Source organism: Xylaria bambusicola (assembly GCF_022495145.1).
Source record: "Xylaria bambusicola strain CBS 139988 unplaced genomic scaffold F5B22scaffold_42, whole genome shotgun sequence".
Classification (NCBI taxonomy): domain Eukaryota; kingdom Fungi; phylum Ascomycota; class Sordariomycetes; order Xylariales; family Xylariaceae; genus Xylaria; species Xylaria bambusicola.
The window spans coordinates 338,724-355,558 of record NW_025953595.1 but is presented as its reverse complement, the minus strand read 5'-3'; the positions used below and the strand labels follow the sequence as shown (position 1 = coordinate 355,558).

General features: G+C 25.2%; 2 protein-coding genes across 2 annotated transcripts in view; both read left to right on the top strand.

Annotated features, from left to right (window-relative positions):
* Window positions 1–12,001: 12,001 nt before the first annotated feature.
* On the top strand, window positions 12,002–13,805 carry F5B22DRAFT_618628 (uncharacterized protein). The gene is made up of 5 exons (XM_047975710.1): window positions 12,002–12,452; window positions 12,518–12,548; window positions 12,609–12,679; window positions 12,748–12,829; window positions 12,883–13,805. Exons 1-5 carry the CDS (start codon window positions 12,116–12,118, stop codon window positions 13,553–13,555), a joined length of 1,194 nt encoding a protein of 397 aa, XP_047828113.1. The 5' UTR covers window positions 12,002–12,115; the 3' UTR covers window positions 13,556–13,805.
* Window positions 13,806–15,637: 1,832 nt separating this feature from the next.
* Window positions 15,638–16,835, top strand: part of F5B22DRAFT_638317 (kinase-like domain-containing protein) — a gene marked incomplete at both ends in the record, with an annotated part of 1,427 nt that continues 229 nt past the window's right edge. Inside the window, 4 exons of the mRNA XM_047977569.1 lie at window positions 15,638–15,735; window positions 15,800–15,938; window positions 16,179–16,282; window positions 16,316–16,703. Of these exons, the coding sequence (XP_047828112.1) occupies window positions 15,638–15,735; window positions 15,800–15,938; window positions 16,179–16,282; window positions 16,316–16,703 (729 nt within the window). The remainder of the gene's footprint in view (window positions 15,736–15,799; window positions 15,939–16,178; window positions 16,283–16,315; window positions 16,704–16,835) is intronic.

Here is a 16,835-nt window from a genome sequence, read left to right as displayed (position 1 = left end):
AGAATTATAAGCTTTAATTAAATAATTTTAATATTTATTAATTTTTATAGGTTAATTTAATATAAATTAACCTTTTATTATTATTTAATAACTTTTAAATTATTTAAAAATTATAAAAGCTTTAAAATTTACCTTAAAATTAATTAATTAATATTATATTATAATTTATATAAACTTAAAGTATTTTTAATTTATATAAATATATTAATAATAATTATATTTTTTATTAATAAAAAATAATATTATAAAAAGGTAAAAAAGACTTTAAAAAGTAGGTTAAACTTATAATGCTATTTTTATTATTAATTTTTTATAATTTAACTATTAAACTATAATATTATAAGCTTTAAAAGGTTTAAAAAAAGTTAAAAATATAAGGAATATAATTATTTATATTTAAAAATAAAATATTATTATTAAAAGGGGTTATAATAGCTTTATAATTAAATAATTAAAGTATTTTAAAATAATAGGCTTTATATATTTAATTAAGCTTAAATAGGTATTATTTTTAACCTTAGAAATTAATTAATTAAATAGAAAAAAAGGTTATTTTTAATTAAAATATATAAATAAGTTATTATTTAAAAGTTATTTATAAAATATTTAATTAAGCCTTTTTATAATTAAGTTAATTTATATATAATTTTAATATTAAATATATTTATATTAAAAGTTTTAAAGCTATAAATTTTATTAATTATTATAGGTAGGTTAAATTTTAAAGGTTAAATATAATGTTATAAATCTTTTTAATCTTATAATAGATATTTAATAAAATTAAAGCTTAAAGAAGGAAAAAATCTCCTTCGAAGTATATATAGGAAGGGTACGTAATATATACAAAGTATATATACTCTAAAGGCTTTAAAATACTATAATATAATAACTACTCCTTTTTCCTTAATTAGGTTATCCTTAACCTAGTATATAACTAATTTATTAATTAAATGTAAAATAAAAAGTTTAATTATATAAGTATATAATGTAAAATGTTATAGTAAATGTATTAATATAGTTTATTTATATAGGGCGTTATTATTATAAAGGTATATAAGTATAAAGCTTATATTTATTTTATAAATTATATATACTATATATTACTTTTATGGTAGAATTTATGTATATATTCCTATTAATTATTTATTAACTCTTTTTCTTCTTTTCTTCTTTTTTCTTTAATTGCCGTTAATTTTAAAAATTAATCTTAGTTAATAATTATTACATCGTTTCCGTCTTTACCTCATTTCCCTTTTTTTTCTTATTATATTTATATTATTATTACCATTGTTTAAATTATACCTTTTAAGGGTAAAAAGGGTAAAGGTAAAGCTTAAGCCCTAAAAAGCAACCATATTACTTATAACGGTAAGGGTAAAGCGCCACTACTACTACCATTATTTAAATATAATAAAGATATAAATAAGGAGCATATTAATGATAAAGCACTTATACCGCCATTATTAATACCATTAATACTACCTGCTCTCCTAATATTATTAATATTGCTATTAGGCGGTAACGATAATAACGATAACTATAAAAAGGGCGGTTCGGGCTAAAACTGCAACAGATCCGCTAGCCCTTCACCCAATGATCATTCGAGCTATAAGGGTAACTTAAATATTAAAGGTAGAAACCCCCGAAAGAAATGTAAATAATTTATAAAGATAAAGAATCGGCGTTATAATAAACATATAAATCCTATAGCTATATTACTAACGTTAATATACTATAAGTATATTAAATATATTAAATATATATATTAACCTAACCTTAATCTACTTTTAAAACTTAATTATTTATTTAATAAATCTAGCTCTACTAATTATTATAGGTATATTAAAGTATATTAAATATATAAACCTATTAATATTTTTATATCTATATTATATATAAATCGTTATTTATTTAAATTTAACTTCTACCTATAGTAGCTTTTAAAATTATCCGCTTTATTAAACTTCTTAAATGGAATTAATAAGCTTTTATACCTAAAATAATTATTAATAACATTTAAACTATTAATAATAATAAAGTAGAACTTTAATCTAACTTATTTAAATTTTACATTAATATTATAGCTACTTAATACTACTTTATTAAATTATATTTATACCTTCTTTTAATTTATTAAAATTGTTTTAATATAATTAATAACTAAACTAATAAAAAGGTATAAAGCTATTTTATACCTATTTTAAACTTATTATATATTATAATAATATTATATTTATATTTAAATAAAAGCATTTACTTAATTATAATTATATTATTATTAAATAATAATCCGTTACCTATAATATAATTATATCTATTCTAGTTAACGCTATAAGTAACTTTACTTTATACTTTCTTTATATGCATTTTTAACTTAAATAAAATATAACTTAACGTTAAAGCTACTTTTAAACAATTTCTTTATATATATATCTATAGGATCCCGGTTTAACTATATAATATACCTTTATTCTATTATTTATAATAAAAGTAAAGACTTTTATAATTAAGCAATATAATAATGCTTAATAAGGTAAGGTTTATAATTAAATAAAGCTTTATAATATTATTAATTTCAATAATTATTAAATTTAACCCTATTTTATATATAGTTTAATAATAAAGCGTAATAATTTTTTAATTTTAAAGGTAAAGGTTTAATTCTTTTTACATTAAAATAGTTAGTTTTGTTTTTTTTATAATTAGTTAAGGATTTTTAAAATCCTATTAGGCTTACTTTACATCCTATATTAATAGTATTAAATATGGTTTTAATTTATATCTAATTTACTATTTTTAATTTTCTTCTTTTATTTTTAACTTTAACGTTTTTTAAAATCTTTAACTACCTTTAATATTAAAATGTTAAATTATAATACCTATTAATTATATTCAAAAGGCCAGCCTTTCTACTTAACCTTATAATACTAATTGTTATTATATACCATTTTACTTATTATATCTTTAACCTTCTATTCTTTTAAATTATCTTTAAGGTTTAATATAGGTAAACTATATTTATATTTAACAATTTAAGGTTTAATTAATTAAACTAGGAAAATAAAATAAAGATAAATATATTATAATGGAAAACTAATATAATATACCTATAAACTAACTTTACTTATAATTTTAAAAGGTTTTATATATTTAGGTATTAACTTTTTATAATAAAACTTTATATTCTTTATTAATAATATAATTAAATCTTTAACCTTAAAGGTTATTAATTTATACTTATTATTATAATATTTCGTATATTGTTTTAATATAATTTATTATTACTTTATTATTTTATTTTTAATTGTTTTTAACTTATTAAATTATCCTTATATAGCTAGAACTCCCTTTAATATAAAGTTATCCTTAACGAATAATTTAAATTTAAAAATGTAGCTATATAGAGCTTTAAAAGGAAACTTTCCAATTATTAAATTAACTATTAAATTTATAATAAAAAAAGCTTATAAAAAAAGTTAAAGCTAATTAATCTATTCCTTATTAATAAAACATTATAAATAACCTTTAATTATTTAATTTATCCGCTTCGTTTAACTATTAATCCTAGGGTAAAACGTAACCAAAAGGTGTCGTTTTATTTTAAAGTAATAATAAAGGTTAGATTAAAATTAACTTATAAAAATAATACCTTTGTTTAAAACTATGCCCTATAAGCTGCTATATAAGTACTTAATTTTATTATAAAAAAGGATAGCTAATTCTATTAAAATAATAATAATATTAATTAGAAATAGGTATATAAGCTTAATAAATTTATTTATAATAATTAATATAAAGTTAATTAATTTTCCTTTATAAAAGGTTTCGGGCAAACTTATAATAAAGTTTATAAAAAGTTCCTATATAGGTTGATTAAGGATTGGTAAGGTATTTAATTTGTTATATTCCTAATAATATTTTGCTTTTATTCCAAGGTAGATTATATAGGATTTTATATATTTTTAAACATTATTTTATATATCTTTTTAGAAAAATTTACAGTATAGGAGTTTTAAGGTATAGGTTTAATTAAAGTAACTAGTAATAGGTTAATTATAATATAACTTAATAAGCTAAAAATGGAAGGACTTTTTAAAGGGAATATAAACCCTTTCCTTATAGTAAATTAGGTCTTTTTTTATTAACCATTAAGGGTCCGTAGCCTTTCCAGCTTTAAGTTAATATAAAATTGCTTAACATTTAAGATTTCTCCGTTAAACCTTTAGGATTAAATTACTTAAGTCCTTAAATAGTTCCAAGTTTTTACTCTTTTTAATACTTATAGCTATTTATATTTATTTATATATAATTACTTATATAAAAATAGTTCGTTTAATAGGTATATATATAGCATATAGCTTACCAGTTAATACTTTAAAGTATAAATTAAGGACTTTAAATTGCTATACTATAACAATCTTCCTTTCCAATATAGGAAGGATATTTATATTAATAGGCGAAACAGCTATAAAATTAAGGTGGTATAAAGGTAAATTAGCTCTATTCTTCTTACCTACCTTATATTTAATAATAAGATTAAAAGGAACTAAATATATATATTAATAGGCTTACCTTCCATTTAACTTTAAGGTCCTTATAAATATTTAAAAATTGCTATAATTAATTAATACCTTAATTAATAAATAGCTTCCTTAAAGGTAATACTACTAATGCTTAAAGCAATTTATTATTATAAGCATTTTTTAATCAGGAGTATTATATTACATTTCCTATTTGGAAAACTTATAGGAATAGAATATAATTGGTCTAAATATGCTTTAATTATTCTATTAGGATAGGTTACCTACAAACGCTGCTTTAAAGGAATTAGTCTTTAATAATATTTGCTTTTTAAGGTTAAAATATATAAAAAGAATAACCTCCCTAAATATAGCTTAAAGATCTTTAAATGCTTTTACTATAGTTATATTTAATAAAATTCGACCCTTTTTTATCCCAAATGTACCTTTCTTTAAATAATGTATTAATAATAATGCAATTTAGGAAAACCTATTTATAAAGCAATAATAAAAGTTATAAAACCCTAAAAATTATTGCAGTTTTTTATAAAAACTTAGGATAAGCTATTAATTAATTGTATTAATTCTTAAAGGATCTATTTTAATACTTTAATTAAAAATAATATAACTTAAAAATTTAATCTTTTCCTAATAGAATTAATATTTAAAAGGCTTAACATAAAGGTTTACTTTTTATAATTTTTTAATAATAGCTTAAATATATTTTATATATAATTCTTTATTCGTAGAAAATATAAAGATATTATCCAAATAAACAATATAAAAAATATTTAAAATATTATTAAATATTTCTTATATATAGTTTTAAAAGGTAGCAAAAGCGTTTAATAAACCTATAGGCATAATTAAAAATTTATAATAGCTATAATAAATATAAAAGGCTATTTTCCACTTATCTCCCTCTTAAATATAAATACAGTAGTAGGCATCCTTTAGGTTAACTTTTATAAATATCTTTACTTAAAAGATTTTATCCAACAGCTTTAAAATAAGGGGTAAAGTATAATAATTCTTATATAAAATACAGTTAAGTCCCCTATAGTCTATATATAAACGTAAACCTCTATCTTTTTTAAAAATGAAAAGAATAAGTACTCCAGTTAAATTAATTAATTTTTTAATTTTCTTAACCTTTAGCATTTCATTTAACCACCTTTATAGCTCCTTAAATTTATCCTATATTAAAGGATATATAAAATAATAAAGAACTATAGCATTTTTTTTAAATTTAATAGCTAAATTACCTCTTTTTAAGTAGGGAAATATATTAGCTTTATTTATATTAAAGAAATTAACAAGGTTGTAAAACTTTTATAGAATATTATTAAATCTTATATAAAACGTATATAATTTTAATTCTTTTAGCTAAATTAATTCTAATAATTAAATAATTGCTTAATAATATAGTTCATTTTTGCACGCTTTTGTAAACTAATATAAGGTAAATATTTTAAAGTAGTAAGCCTTAAATCCAAAGAATTAACAATTTATACCTAAATTTAATATAATTCTTTAGTTCTTTAAAATAATTTAGGATAATAAAATAGGGCTACCTTTTAAATAATAATTATAATTAATAGCTATATATATATATTTAAACTTATAAATAATATTACAATCGTTAATTAATTTATAGGTAACTTAATAGGCCCTATATAATAGAAAACTACTACCTATAGTATATTATAATAAAAGGGTTTAAAAAGGAGCTTTTTCCAACTTATAATAAAGTGTAAAAATAAGGTTAATGTAATTGCATTTAATATAAAAATTTAAGTTAGTATAAATTTATAAAGAAGGTTTCTTTAAGCTAAATATATAAATTATATAAGGGGTATAAAAACGATATATAATAAATACATATAGGGGTAGATTTAGCCTAATGCCTTTTATTGGTTTAAAAGGTATTAAGCCTTTAGTCCGTTTTTTAATTATTTATTATATTCCGGAAGATTATAATATTTTAATAAAAGGGAAATATAAAAACGGTATAGTAACCATTATTTATCTTTGGCCTTATCCTACTCTTCGTTCACTTAAACTTTTTAAATAGTTCGTTTTTATATTATATAGCCTATATAGCTGGGGTTCCAGTCTTATTTAAGTTAAGTGCAATTTAGGGCAATATAGCTTAGTTAACCGTAATTAAAATAAACTACTCCTTTACGGTTTCCTTAATTCGGTCTATTTCCATTACTGCTTTACAAATAATTTAAAGGAGCTTTAAAGGGGGGTTAACTTCTTAGAATAAAGTTATTAGGTTAATGGTTTTCCTAATAGTTAAAACCTTAAGGACATTAATAATAGCCATTACCATTATTTCCTTAATAGCTATAACCATTATTATTGCCTTAATAGTTATTACTATTATTATTACCTTTATAACCATTAATATAATTATAACTTAAACTGCTATTATAACTATTACCGTTATATCCTTTGTATCCATTTTTATAATTATTATTAATAGCTTAGCTATTACTTTAGCTTTAACCTATATTCGTGGGTAATTTATTATTGGTTCGGGTATTCTTCGGTTTAGGCCTTTTTCTTTTATAGTTAGCCCATTAATCCTTACTTATTAATTCCTAGCGTTATTATACTACGTTAACTATTTTGGTCCTAATCTTCAATAAAGGGTTATAGAAATTTATTAATTCCTTTTATAAGAATCCACCTAGTTTTCAATAGTATAATAAAGCTCTTTTACCCTTACTTCGTTTTAAGTTTTAACTTTCGATATTAGTTAAATATTGGTTAAAAAATCTTAGGTCCTAATTAGTATATTATATAGCCCTTTTAAATTATATATTAATACTAGCTTATAGGAAGGATAATTAACGTAGTAAGGTTTTAATCCAATTTAAAAATATATCCTAATTAAACTCCATTTACTTCCTTTTTATATATTTAAACCTTCTTTTTATAACTTAATATATATTTTTATAATCCTTATTTATTTTATTATATATATAAAGAATCTTAAGGGTATTAATTTTAAATTTATAATTAACTTTATAAAATATAGTTTTTAATTCCTTTACCTATTCCAACTATTTTAAATAGGTAAACTTTATACTAAGGGGGTTATAGTTAAACTTAAAAAGCTAGCTTAAATTAGCTTCCTTGAAAAAGTGGCATCTATAATAGTATATATAATTTAAATATAATTAATATACATAACTATTCCAACTATACTTTATATTAAAGTTAGATAATAAAAGGTTATTATTATTAGGATTGCCCTTTTTTTAATCCTAATAGCATTATTAATTATTAAGGGTTTATAAATTGTTAAGGTTAAAGCAATACTTTAATTTATTTAAACTTAATATTTTTAAGTTCTCTTTTCTTTTATTTAAATATAATTTAAAAGGGGTACAGGTTACCTTTAAACTTTAAGCAACCTTCTTTCCTTTAAAAAGTTATTTCTTTAACTTTATAATTCTAATTAGGAATTAAGCGTTTATTTATTATAATAATTAAGCGTTAGCTTCGTTTATTGGATTAGGGTTATTAAAAGATTTTAATAGCTAATTTTAGGTTTATTGTTCTTTTAAAGATAAATTATACTAGCTTCGTTTTTAAGCTATTGTTAAAAACTCTCTTTAATTTAAGTTTCTTAAAAAAGCGCTAGCTTTAATTATTTATTTATACGTAAGTATATTATAACTAATAACATTATAAGTAACCTTAAAGGGAAGCTTTAAAATTATTACAGGTAGGTTAAATCTTAAAAGTTAGGTATAATATTATAAATCTCTTTAATCTTATAATAGGTATTTAATAAAACTAAAGCTTAAAGAAGGAAAGAATCTCCTTCGAAGCGTATACGGGAAGGGTACGTAATATATATAAAGTATATATACTTTAAGGGCCTTAGGATATTATAATATAACATTAATTTAATAGTTTTTTAAAAGTAATATAAGTATTAATATCTTTATAAAAAAGTAATAATATTTAGGAGAGTATCTTTATTTTAATAGGATTGCTACCTATTTTTAAATATTAACTTAAGCAGATTCATTAATATTATAACAGTAATCCAAGTCCGACCGTTAATATTGTTAACATTTATATAATATCCTTAACTATCCTAATTTATATAGGAAAATAAGGGGGTCCTAAATATTGCTCCAATATTTATTATATTAAATTTAAAGCGATATTTAATTATTAATCTTTAATGTTTAAATAACCTACCTATTATAATACTGGTAGGTCTGCCTAAGTTAATATCTGAAAATAGGTAGCAATTCCATTAAAATAAAAATACTTTCCTAAATACTATTACTTTTTTATAAAGATATTAATACTTATATTACCTTTAAAAAACTATTAAATTAATAGAATTTATAGCTTTAAAACTTTTAATATAAATATATTTAATATTAAAATTATATATAAATTAATTTAATTATAAAAAGGTTTAATTAAATATTTTATAAATAGCTTTTAAATAATAATTTATTTATATATTTTAATTAAAAATAACCTCTTTTTTTATTTAATTAATTAGTTTTTAAGGTTAAAAATAATATTTATTTAAGTTTAATTAAATATATAAAGCTTATTATTTTAAAATATTTTAATTATTTAATTATAAAGCTATTATAACTTTTTTTAATAATAATATTTTATTTTTAAATATAAATAATTATATTTTTTATATTTTTAACTTTTTTTAAACCTTTTAAAGTTTATAATATTATAATTTAATAATTAAATTATAAAAAATTAATAATAAAAGTAATATTATAAATTTAATTTACCTTTTAAAATCTTTTTTACCTTTTTATAATATTATTTTTTATTAATAAAAAATATAATTATTATTAATATATTTATATAAATTAAAAATACTTTAAATTTATATAAATTATAATATAATATTAATTAATTAATTTTAAAGTAAATTTTAAAGCTTTTATAATTTTTAAATAGTTTAAAAGTTATTAAATAATAATAAAAGGTTAATTTATATTAAATTAATTTATAAAAATTAATAAATATTAAAATTATTTAATTAAAGCTTATAATTCTTTTATAAATAAATATTATATATTTTATTTTTTTTATTAATTAAAATTAATTAATTAAAAAAGTTATAATAATAAAATATACTTTATTAATAAATAAAATTTTTAATATAATAAAATAAAACTTTATATTTTTAATAAATAATATATATTATTTAATATTATTTATAAACTTTATTTAAAATATATTATAATACTTTTACTTTTATTATTTAATTAAAAAATATATAAACCTTTAAAGTAATAAAAATATAATAAAATTAATAGCTTTAAAGTTATTTAAACTTTATTTTTTTTACTTTTAAAAGAATTATTATAGCTTTATATAATTAAAAACTATTAATTTAAAAGTTTTAAAGGTATATTTTTAATTTTATATAAAAACTTTTAACCTTTAAAATAATTTATATATTATAATTTTAATATTTTTTAATATAATAATAAACTTATTAATATTAATATTATTAATAAATATTATTAAAGTATTATAATATATTTAATTAATTAAAAAGTTTATTATAAAAATTATTTTAATAATAAAAAGCTTTAACTTTAATATTATAATAAATTAAATAATTAAAAAATATAAAAATGTTATTAATATTATAATTAATTTTAAAAAGGTTTAAAGCTTTATAATATTAATATTATAAAGCTTTTTAATTAAATTTATATTTTATTAAAAGTATTAATATTAATAAAGCTTTAAATCTTTTATTATTTATATAATTAAGCTTTTATTAATTATTTAATTTAAATAATTAATTAATAATTAAAAAGTTATAGCTTTTAATAATTAAACTTTTTTATTAATTTTAAATTTTAATTTAAATATTAATTATAATATATTAAATATAAAGTTAAAATTAAACATTTAATTAAATAACTTTTATAATATTATAAATCCCTTTAACTTTATTTATAAAAATAATATTAAAAATAATAATATTATATTAAATTTATAATTTATTTAATTATTAAATAGTTTAAATATATAAAGGTTTAATATTATTATATAATATAATAAAAGTTATATTAAAGGTTATATTTAAAATAATTAAATTAATAACTTTAAAAAATAGCTTATTAAAAATATTAACTTTATATATAATATTTATTAAAATTACTTTTAAATATAACTTTTAAACTTATAAATATTTATTAATTAATTAAATAAAATTATAAATATAATTATTTCTTTATTAATATTAATATTATATATTATTTTCTTATAAATATTAAATAATTAAAGTATAATTAATATATAAACTTTATTTTTTTTTAATAAAGTTTAATTTAATAATTTAAAATATTAATTTTAATAATTAAAGTATTTAAGTTTAATAATTTAATTAAATTATAAATTTTATAATAAAAAATAAAATTATTAAAACTATTATAAATAATTTATAATATATTATTTAAAAATTTATTTTAATAATATTAAAATATATTAAAGGATAAAAAGTAATTATAATAAAAATATTTAATTATAAAAAATTAAATTTTATAACTTTTATAAAACTTTATAATAATTTTAAATTAATAATTAATTTTTATTATTAAAAAAGCTTATTTTAAAGTTATATTAATATAATTATTATTAATATAATTATATTTTAAAATATATTTTATATATTAACTTTTAATTTTATTATTAAAATTTTTAATAATAAATATAAAGCTTTTATAAAATATATAAATTTATTAAGCTTTAAAGCTTTTAATAAAAGTAAAAAATTAATTATTAAAAGGTAATTTTAAAAATATAATATTAAAAATTAATAATTTAATAGTTTAACTTTAAAAAATATATAATTAATATAAAATTAATAAATAAAGTTAAAAATAGTTTATTTTTAATAAATATTATAAAATATATAATATTATTAATAATTAAAAGTATAATAAAGGTTAAAAGTAAAGTTAAAAATAAAGTTATAAAAATAAAGTTAAAGGTTATTAATTAAAAAAAAGGTATAAAAATTAAATAATTAATAAATAATTATTTAAAATAAGCTTTATAAAGTAATAATAATAAAAGCTTTATAATTATAATAATATATACCTTATAATTATAATAATATATATATTAATAATAATAATATATACCTTATAATTATAATAATATATATATTAATAATAATAATATATACGTTTATTTTTAAATGGATGTTTTTTTACTTATAGGTTTTATAGGTTCCGGTAGGAGATATAAGGGCAATACTTTTAAAAGGGTTAGATTAGGTATACTAAGGACCGTTGTAGGGGTATTTGTATATATTAGCCTACATTTAGCTATGTTAAGTTTAAGGCGATGTTTAATTATCGATCTTCGATGTTTGGATAACCTGCCCGTTATTTAGGCGTGGCTGGGGGATAGGCTACTTTTTTCCAACTTCATGTCAGCTCTGGAGTCAGAGAAACAACAACACACAATATACAAGCAAGCCCTGTTACGATTGATGTCACGCGACTGTTACTTTCCACTATTATTTCTTTGAAAGATCACAAGTGAGCATAGATATTGCGATGGAACATATTCTTGTACCCTACAACGCCGGTCTCCAACTTGGGCAAGGATTCAACTCATTCTTACAAGAGCCGTGTCTGCTGAACGCCGTGGATATACGAAGAGACTCGTTTCGGCCACGAACCGCATCTACAAGTGACCCTGCTACGCCCAGTCAGACCGTCACATATAACTCTCGTCTTGTCAATAGCATCTCTGACGTATTCAGTGCTTTAAACATCTCGCCAGCTGTTAGCGTCAAGTTGGACACAACTCAGCTTCCTGATGTGAACATCGATGATAACAAATTCGCAGCTAGCGATTTCAACGCCCTGATCAGCGTAAATGTAGTCAATAGTGAGTTATATCTTAATAGAAACGACATATTCTTGCATATATCGAAACTTATGCGACCGATCCAGGCACTACGAGGACTCAAGAGGAACCCCGATTGTGAGTATTGCGGCTGCAACGCACGGTACCCAAGGCACTAAACTAACAAACACCTCGCAGCATACCGTTAAAAGTCGTTGAGAGTGACCCAAGCAAGTTTCCCGACATATACGGGGACTGCTATATTTCCGGTGAGTTTGAACAGATCTACTCTGAACCATATCCTTTCACTCAAGAACACATTCCTGAATTAGGCTAGGTTTCTTGGAAGGTGGTGTCATTCATGGGCTTGTGTCTGTGAAGGTTTTGGATAGTTCTATTAGATCTGAGGTTGAGAATCTGTAAGTAAAATCATACACGATACGAAGTCTTCTCTAACTCATAGATGCGGCAGCCTTAAGATACAGCTTAGTCGCTTGACAAGTTCCGACAACACTAAACCCGGAGATGAAACTGATGCTTCATCATTCAAATTTGCACCTGGGCTGATCGAGACCACCATCACAGTAAATTGGTCAGGTGGCGGCCAAATCAATCCAGGCCGTGAGGCGTGGACCCTAGATAGTCTTCTGAGCGCGGCCGCTAAGTTTCCGTCAATGGTGGAGAAATCACCCATGCGCACGTGGGCTATACTCACTCGATATGACAGAAACAGCGGTTTCGTGAAGTGGGCAGCAGATAAAAATGTTGTCATACCTGACTTCAGCCGGGCCCAACAGATTTCATCCAATCTACTAGACGAGTTTGTTGTCCACAAGCGCAACCTGTCTCTCCTTCAGGCCATCATGGCAGATCCTACAGCGTATGTGCCGTCGGCAGACAAGGACGCAATCACCACAGATTTCAGAGTCCTTATTGAAGAACGAAATAAGATCAGAGACGAGAGGAGGAAATACAGCCGCATTATAGACAGCCTCAACAGGGATCCGATGGGAAAGCCGAGATTCGACATCGCGGATGCCATTTCATGGGCTCGCAGACTGCCTGTCCTCAAAGAACGCCCTGATACAGGGATGGCGACAACACCGCCCAGCGAGATGGAACTGCCCCCTGGTCTACAGTTCTAGTTGATACCTGAGACGTTCATTCGAAGGAGAGGCATAGTCAATCGATATTTATGCTCATATAACACATGATCCTTGGAGCTTGGGGATCTAGCTTGAACTAGAGGAGGTTAAGCTAGTCTAAAGGAGGTTTCGATCACGCAAAAAGGTTTCCGAGAAGCAATGAGTGAGGCATTGATGCACACACTATAGACGACTGAAATACTTTTACATAGCCAGAGTGATCGATTCTAAGGAGAGTAGTATTTTCCAGGTTGAAATAGTGAAATATTGCTTGTCAACCCTTGCTTTGGACACTGGAATCATATGTGATCGAGTCAGTCGACAAAATATCCATCCCACTTCTTGTCTGTGTGGCAAACTAAGGGTCTTGGTTTCGGATGGCGTATTGGCTTCATGTTCGACGTAACTATCGGATGTTAGCTGTCAACTTCTGCTCTGTAAAAAGCAGTTCAATCGGCGTACCTCACTCGACCCGCAATAGCTCTTGCACGGTGGAACACAGAATCTCCCTTTGGTCTGTAAAGTATGCATAATTAGAACTATTTTCGTTATTTGTCTCTTCTAGGTAGGAGGATGAAGGTAAGCATCAAGACTTGCATATTCAGGTCCACAGCACAGGGCAATTCCATTAACAGTTTTACAAGTGGCCTTGAAGTCGTCATAGTTCGTAGCGTTAACAGGAGCTGAAAATATTAGCGTGTCTTGCACACAGAATATCGATGATGAGTAAACCACGACATCGTAAAAGAGACGTTCTTACGGTCTTGGCAACTAATTAGCAAAAATTAGATCTGTCCAGAAAGCTGTTCGCCAAATAAAAGACCGGGGATGTATAAGAAAAAGACCATGATTAATAATCAGGAACATACTCCGTATATTGGGGTTCAAAATCACTCCGTCGGCAGCACTGAGTTTCATATGACGGATTGAGGAAGCATGGCTGGTACGCCCAAGTAATTCCAAGATAATAAATGAAGCAATACTTGAGTAACTGCATTCTTATTTTGATCGTACTTGATTTGGGGGCTGTAATAATACTAAAGAGAGCTCCTAAGCAGTGGCCGTGAGTTCCGTTACATACTTATACCCATCAACAGCATCAAAGCGGATAGTGGTGACGGGTCTCTTTGGCCATTACATGTTATGCACCTGTTTAACTTATACCCGCCGAATCCGACAAATATGCAGATGTTTTCGTGTTCGATTTCAAGGCCGTAGCACCATAGCCAGTCCACCATTTTGGCTATCTCCTCACAATATAATGCTGATTAGTCAACTAGCGAACCTATTGAGACTTTCATCAGCCATTCAATTAGGAAAAAGAATCATCTTCCGCGTGGACGATAATTTCATCCACTTGATTGGTACCTCTTCAGGTGCTATGTCGTCATGACCTGCAGCAACATCGATGAACAATCGCAAGCTGGCCACTCAGTTAACCTCTTCCAACAGGGGCTTAGTCTTGGCTGTACAACAGTTTCAACTGCTAGCTCTGACAAGAACGCCTCTCTACGCCTGTCACATGCATCCTCTTTCGACACTGACTAGATAAGCTAAATGGGTATATTATTCTACTGTAGAAAAATATCAATGGAACCTACAGCACGTTAAGCCTTACCCCTTTCGCAAGTGGGATTGCCATTGATTGGGCGGGGACCGGAACAGGGCCCCCCCTCTACTGCCACCACCACCCACAGCCGCAGCCGCCCGTAACCGCCAACGCAACCGTGGTTACACTCGCTTCAATTAAGCTGCATAGTGTGGCGTATAATTTGGACGAAACGCCTGGGAAGGTTGCGCACGCGCAGTTGATTCCGCCCCCAACAGGTTGACCGCCCACTGAATAGCTTAGTAGCGTATCTAGCCAAACAGCAGTGATTTCACCAAAGTGCATGAAGGTCCAACAGTGGACAGATGCCACGGTCATTCCGGGAATACACACACAAACAATTAAACGGACTGACCATCTTTCACCTTTGACCGAGATTTTCATCGTGCTTCTCCAGTCGACTCGTCTCTTCTTCGATGGCTCTTGCGTACCGTGCACCCTTGAGTCGGCTTGCCTACCGTACAAGTATCGGGATGGCATCCACCGTAGTGGTCAAATCTGGTCGCGTATATGTTCAAGGCGAGGTACTCCAGCGTCGCCAGGACCATAAGCTCAGTATCTTCAAAGCCGAGTACGTCTTCAATTTCATGCCCTCGTTTCACAAGTTAATCATATCTCTGACCTGTCCTACTTAGGTCCGGGAAAGAGCCTTTTGTCTTCAAGCGCGTACGTGGACTTACGTTGTACGATCTGTCCCTCCTCCTTGCAGCCAAATCTGCATGCTCTCATCGGTTTCGAATGCACATTGATTGCAGCCAAGATGAAGCCATTCTTGTCTATCCCTATTTCAGAGGCACCTTAGCTTGATTCAGGAAGACCCGGACTTACGTGCGACGGAACGGGGGAAGATCCTGCGATGCGTAGGAGAGGCAATACAAGAGCTTCATGCCAAAGACTGGGTCCATAACGGTACACTCTATAATGTAAAAAACGGCAACTAAAACTCTAACTAATTTCTCTTGGCAGATATAAAACGTGATAACATTTTCGTCGATTGGACTTGCGATAGTGAAGGTAAAAAAAACAGTTACCGATGTGGCCCTAGGCGATTTTGATATCTCTTTCAAGATGAAAGGTGGAAAGCCACTTTATGCCCCTCATGCAATACGGAATGCCATGTGGCGAAGCCCTGAAGGATAGTTCGGACGGAGTGCGGCAAAGGCGTCAGACATATTCTCGTTTGGACTAGTGGTAAGTGAGCTATGTTCACAGTTTCTATATGCTATGGGGGCCGGGAAGTTGTTGCTCTTGAACGATTACCGAGAGCTAGTAAAGCATGGTATATTGCCGGAACAAGAGATACTGATCCGACAATTTTGCTATTTTTGGCCCGTTCCAGAAGGGCTCCTAAAGCATGTCGACAGTGAACTTTGGTATAACCTTCTGAAGAAAGCGTCAGACGTAGCCGATAGGGAGGTGAAGGACCAGACCGCCGGAATGAGATTCGAGCGCTGGGGAGAGGGTTTTGGTCCCGAGGCAGAGAACATGATATACGGAATGATAAATCTAGATCCGGCGGCTAGAAAAACGATAGACCAAGTCATGGCGCATCGATGCTGCCCCCCGGGGGGGGGGGGGGGGGGGGGGGGGGGGGGGGAAGGGGGGGATTGGGGTGTGTAGGGGGGGGGGGTGGAAGGGCCGCAATTTGGGTCGCCGGAAGCCAGGCGGAAA

Bases quoted from the DNA above. Each gene is read 5' to 3' on its own strand.
- F5B22DRAFT_618628 (XM_047975710.1), top strand. From the start codon at position 12,116: ATGGAACATATTCTTGTACCCTACAACGCCGGTCTCCAACTTGGGCAA. The intron at 12,453-12,517 runs GTGAGTTATATC...CGACCGATCCAG, and splicing joins CAGCGTAAATGTAGTCAATA to GCACTACGAGGACTCAAGAG. The intron at 12,680-12,747 runs GTGAGTTTGAAC...GAATTAGGCTAG, and splicing joins CGGGGACTGCTATATTTCCG to GTTTCTTGGAAGGTGGTGTC.